Below are 6,000 nucleotides of genomic sequence, written 5' to 3'. Positions count from 1 at the left end.
TCAAGTATCTTCTCCTTCTAACTGCTTCTCCTCTAGGCCAAAAAAGCTCTTTCCTTTCCTTTTCTTCCTTTTCCCTTCGTCTTCCCCTTCCCTTTCCTTCCCTCCTTCCTTCCTTTCTTCCTTCCCTCCTTCCCTTCTGTGTGTGTGTGTCTTTCTCTCTCTCTCTCTGCTCCCAAGCTCCCTACAGGAGTTGCTACACCTTCGGATTGGGACATCCTTCCTCATTTGCAAACCCCAGCTGTGTGGGGGGCAGGGCTTCTGTGGAGCTGCCAGGAGCAGAAAGAAAGGCTCCCAAGTAGTAGCACTATATCAGATGTTAGACTTAGAGAAACGGCGAGCAGATCAATCTGGGATCTGCTGGTTACCAGGAGGCTCCCTCCCCCAAAGGACGTTGAGGATCAAAGCTGACCTTTCCTTTCCTCGGTAAAGTTCGCATGGTTTTGCGCCTAGCACATCTAGAACAGGTATGACTGAGCTCATCTTTGCCTTATTTGAAGAGCTTCAGATCTGGGGGGTGGGGGGGAGCAGCCAATTGGAAATCCAGACACATGGGTCTCTCAATCATGTGGGCTGCGATAGGGATGGTCCATCGGGCATTTGGAATAGGCTTGGTTTTGGAATGCAGTAGATCCGATTGCTTCTTGGCAGCTTTCCTTTCCCAATTATGTTTGGCTTCATCTAGTAGTCAAGTTACTTTACAGTCTCTGAGCTGATCCAGAAAGCATACAGAGGGGACAGAGAGCATTCTGTCTAAAAAACAGACAGGGTGGTGGGAAAGGGAGGCTTCTGGCTGGATTTGGAAATATTCACTGACTAATCCACAACCCAGCCCAAAGAAATGGGCTGCATATTATATACCTTGACCCTTTGTGACATCCAAAACGTGGAATGTAACATGCCTTTCTAGACTACTGATCAATTAAGATTGAACTTTGTGTGTGTTTGAATAGTTTTGCTTTTGAATGTAGTTCAAGAAGAGATATGACAGGTATCTTGAATTGTTTTTATTATACAACATAAGACTTCTCATAATGAATATATGTTCTGGTCCAAAGATTTCACTGTCATAAAATTTAGACCCAATAAAATACATTACATCAGCAAACAAATACGTTGATATAGGAGTTTCAATCTGAATGTGGTAATGTTACCAGAATGAAACTTTTTATAATTTTTTTCCTTTTTATAACTTAGGAAGGAAGTGTTTACACAAAATTTGATACTTTAAACAAGATAGCAGGCAGCATGGTAAACCAACTTAAAGGAATGGGGACTGTTTTTTCTAATGGCTTTATAGAATTCATTAGTCACAGGAGTCTATTCATGAATTATTAAATAGCTCAGCCACTTACTAAATCAAGTTAAAAACAAATAAAAAACAACAGCCTCTAAGTTGAAGGCCCTTAGGTAGGGAGTGGAATGAGTAGAGTGGGCTTGTATTCAAATGATACTAAAGTTCAGACATTGAAACACTCACAGTCTGGTCAACCTCTAACTTATCAAGTGGAAATGAGTTGAGTTTTATGATTTAAAGGTTGATATATAAAAGAAGAGTAATACTTTCTAAGCTTAATGGTGTAATGTCTGGAAAACTTTCTGTCCTCTTCTTGCAATGATGAAATGTCGGATGATGAGGTCAACTAATAACCAACAACCTGGAGGTTTCGCTACTATTTTAATAGTACATTTTTGTAACTTAAAAGTGTTGCCTGGAAAATTATTCAGCCACAGATTCTCCATGATGTAGTACTGAGTAGTGGTCACATTACTACTTCCTCTGCTTTAAAGTCAGTTACTTCATGTGTCCAGGCTCAAGGTCGCCTGTAAAATAGAAGTGATAGTGCCAGAGTCATAGTTTCATGAATTAAATAAGGATTAAATAAAGTTAATGTAATTGAAAGCATCGGCAGAGGGGCCATAACATAATATGTGCTAAATAGTTTTATGCATGCAACACACACGCACACAAACTCTCTCTGTGTGTCATACAATTTGGATGTTTCTTGCATTCTGATTATTTTCCAGTCTTACCACCTAGAAGCAGAAGGTCAAATACAAAAGGGAATCCTGTTATCTGATAGCAGGTCTGACGACTTACCTCAAGAAGAGAAGATGGAAATTAACAGATACTGACATTTGATAACATGAGCCCACTCTATTCTTTCCTTCTATTTTGAAAAACAGTCAAAAATTATTTATTTTCGGGGTGAGTAATCTAACAGATGAATCAACCTTCCCAGACATATTAATTTCTATCAATTTAAATTTTATGTAGAGTAACTATGAAGGTTCTACACCTTCTAAGAATTCTATCCAAAACTTGTGATTCAAGGTAGCTGTAATTAGTGTTTGAGGAATTTTTGCACTGTCTTTTATTAGAACTAGAAAATGTTTATATGTGCACAGTGAACTGGCAAACCTAAGTTTGGAGCAAACTCTCCCACCAACCAGCATTGTGAGCTTGGACAAATCACACCCAGTATCTGAGCTTCAATTGTCTTTGCTTCTCAGATGAGGGCACTGAGCCCAGTGATATCACAAGTTGTTTCTTTCAGGCCCTGAGAGTTCTAGTTCTTGGTTCTTTATTTCCAAGATCAATGCATAAAATAACCTTGAGAGCTACTTTCTCATTTCCAAACAGTGCTAGAGAAAATGAGCTGACAAAACTTGAATTTATAAAATTTTTAAAAAGACAAAAACCACACCCATCACTGAAGTAGGATAATTTCTAAAACAGACAGTTTAGTTGTGCCAAACAGGAGTCCCAAATAAACTTCTATAATTCTGAAGGGGAAAAATATGGTGAGTCAGTTAGAAAGGAACACACACACACACACACACACACACACACACACACACACACGTGATTGGATTAAATTAAAACAAATCTATTCTTTCAGACTGGAATCCCCCTGACTTAAAATCTGCTTTTCAGGACAAGCAAATCTGCTTCTTCCCACCAAAACCAAATTATAATTGTGAATAAGGAGAAGCCCAATAATGATTAAGTGCTAAAACAAATAAACATTTTTGTTTTATAAGTGCTCCTTAATTCAGCAAAATGTATATTCCTGACTTTAGTATATATTCATGAATTTAGCAAAGAGAATATCTGTATCTATAGCTATATGACTAGGGATATCTACTTTTTCCTTTTTTTTGTCCTTCAGAGAAATACGATGGTTTATCAAATAACTACATGTCCATGATGCTTCAAAAGGGCTCAATTTTAACAGGTCCAGTGGGCTAACTGGAGAAACAGATTTCAAAAAATCACACTTATGTACAAACCTATAAACTTGCAGAAAGAATTTGCCTTTAAATACTGATGATCATTGATTTTTCTTTCTTTTTGAATGTTCATTGCATTTGCCTCAATAGAGCTTGAAATAAACCAAGATAAGTTAAAGAGGGAAACCATTTTTCCATTTCTCCCTGCTTTTGTTTAGATTACAATTCACATGTGTCATAAACTGAGAAAGGGACAGTGAAGAGTAGAAATGACCTGACAAGTTCCTTCATAGATACCCAAACAATTTAACTTCATTTGGCAACACCCAAGTTTTTCCAGTTCTTCCACTCTCCCATGTGCCTTGGGAAACTCCCGTCAGCCCATGGTCCTGATGACGCCTCCTCTCTTAAAATAACCTTCCTCAGGATATCCCTTTGGCCAAGCAGTCTGGGGGAAAGAGTCAGGTTCCCCTGTATCTCGATGTGTGCTTTTTCCTCTCCAGTTCAAATGCGTTAGGTTGAAGAAGGAGAGAAAAAAGAGAGGGGTGGAAAGCTTAAAATGGCAGGTTGGAATGTAATTAGTGTTTGCTGGTACGATGTCTATAGGTGTGGGATATGGGCACAGTACCATCTTTAAACACAGGGACAATGTTTATTATGGTGGAAAATGTGCCCTTCAAACAATGTATCCATTAAGAATCAATGTATCAATTCTGGTTTTATAAAAAAAAAACCTTTGAACCACAACATTTTCAAACTCATTAATGAACATATTTTGGGAAATGAGTTGGGTCTAAAGTATATACCAACATACATGAAATGTTGATGATAAAGATAAATGAAAAGAATTTATTTTTTTCTTGTCTTACTCCCTTGGAGAACTTAAGATGGGTTCGACTATCATTGGTATGCTGATATCCTCTAAGCTCTTTTTTCTGTGGCTCATTCAGAAAATTGCAGTCCATTTTTCATTGGGTTGTAATGAAGATTCAATGAGTCATTGTATGTGAAGCACTTCAAATATGAGTGGCATGAAGAAGGCATTTGGTATATGTAAAGTATTACTAGTATTATAATCTTACTGTCAATATAATTAAAATCAATATACTTATTGTACAACCAAACTAGTTCTTCTTTTATAAGATCCCATAAACAATTACCACTATTCTTCCAATCTCTCAAGGCAAAGAAAAAATGAAAAATAAACCATCTTCTTTCTTGACTAAGGTATTAATTTTTCTTCTTTTTATACTAGAAATATCACATCTGTATTATATTGTATAATTCCAAGTCCCACCATTTTGAAAGACATTTGTAAACTGGAAAGTGACCATGCACCCTGAAAAGCACAGAATCTAGAGATCACATATTATAAAGAATAGGCTGAAAAGTAGAGTAGATTTAGAGAAGAGAAGAGATGGAGACACCTGATTATGGTCCATTATAATTGAAGAACTATTACAGTGGGATAAATACATCCTATACTGTTCTGAAAAATCAGGCCACGACCAATATGAAAAATGTATTTTAAAGGCAGCTATGTTCTCAGTATAAAGAGGATGAGCTTGAAAGCTACGTATGTTTATTGTGTGTGTGTTGATATTTTAAGGTATATTTTGCCTTTGATTCTTGGTAAGTAATTTTAGCAAGCGAATAACCCACTAGTTTATAAATAGATCAGGTTAAGTACCAAAAAGAATAAATAACAAGGTAAACAAACTAGGATACATGTATGTGTTTTTTCCTGTTTCTGTTTTACCTGTGGATGTTCCATCATCCTTATTGATATTTATTTGCTATGAAACCAGAGCCTTCTCTATCTCTCTTCTGTTTGCCACCCATTGAAAAAAAACATAGCCTTGTAATGAGAAGAAGGCTTGGTATTACCACATTTTTGGTAAACATAGCCACATCTCCATATGGGTATCTATAGGACCAAGGAATTCGTATTCATTCAGAACCAATGATCACAACCCGTAAGACTTCCTCAAATAGATATCCTCTCTACAGAGGTGTCCTGTAGCCTCTCAGGTAACTCTTAGTGCCATTTGGACCAAGCCTTATTTTCTTGTTTATTTTCATAATCATCTCACTTTTTCTTGAAATCTGAACCTTCATGGTGATCATTGAACTTTTGATACACCTTATCAGACACAAAGAGATGTTTATATGGAGTGTCTGGGTGGCTTAGTCTGTTAAACGTTCAACTCTTGGTTTTGGCTCAGGTCATGATCTCACTCTTGTAAGGTCAAGCCCTGCATCAGGGTTGTGTTGAGCGTGGAGCCTGCTTAAGAGACTCTCTCCCTCCCTCCCTCCTTCCCTCCTTCCTTCTCTCTCTCTCTCTCTCTCTCTCTCTCTCTCTCCCCCCTTGCCATTCTCCCCCACTCATGGTCTCTCTCTCTTACACACAATAAATAAATAAATAAATAAATAAATAAATATATAAATAAATAATAAAAGTTTTTAACAACAAGATACTTAGTATTATTTGAATGATAAGTTTAACTTTATATATAAGGATGAATAAAGAGAGCTATTTTCTGTATTTGGTATTTTATTCCGCTTGCCATTGAACCCTCCAGTGCCTACTGCAGTGCCTGGTACTTAGAAGGGAATTGTTGCACAGTCACTCTGTGTTTGTGTGTATGTGTATGTGTGTATGTGTATGTGTGTGTGTGTGTGTGTGCGCCTCCCCATCGTCCCAAAACCATAAAGTCCTCTTTCTATCATCACATGTCACCTTCTATTAATGATGGGCTAATCATTATA

At 37.2% G+C, this 6,000-nt stretch overlaps 1 protein-coding gene across 1 annotated transcript in view; it reads left to right on the top strand.

The window, feature by feature from the left end:
- The first annotated feature begins 398 nt into the window (after window positions 1-398).
- Window positions 399-6,000, top strand: part of BBOX1 (gamma-butyrobetaine hydroxylase 1) — a 55,788-nt gene continuing 50,186 nt past the window's right edge. Inside the window, exon 1 of the mRNA XM_029957269.1 lies at window positions 399-464. Coding sequence (XP_029813129.1) covers window positions 435-464 — 30 coding nt within the window. The 5' untranslated portion in view covers window positions 399-434. The remainder of the gene's footprint in view (window positions 465-6,000) is intronic.

Source organism: Suricata suricatta, chromosome 11, assembly GCF_006229205.1.
Source record: "Suricata suricatta isolate VVHF042 chromosome 11, meerkat_22Aug2017_6uvM2_HiC, whole genome shotgun sequence".
Taxonomy (NCBI): Eukaryota; Metazoa; Chordata; class Mammalia; order Carnivora; family Herpestidae; genus Suricata; species Suricata suricatta.
This window is presented reverse-complemented; position numbering and strand designations above follow the sequence as displayed.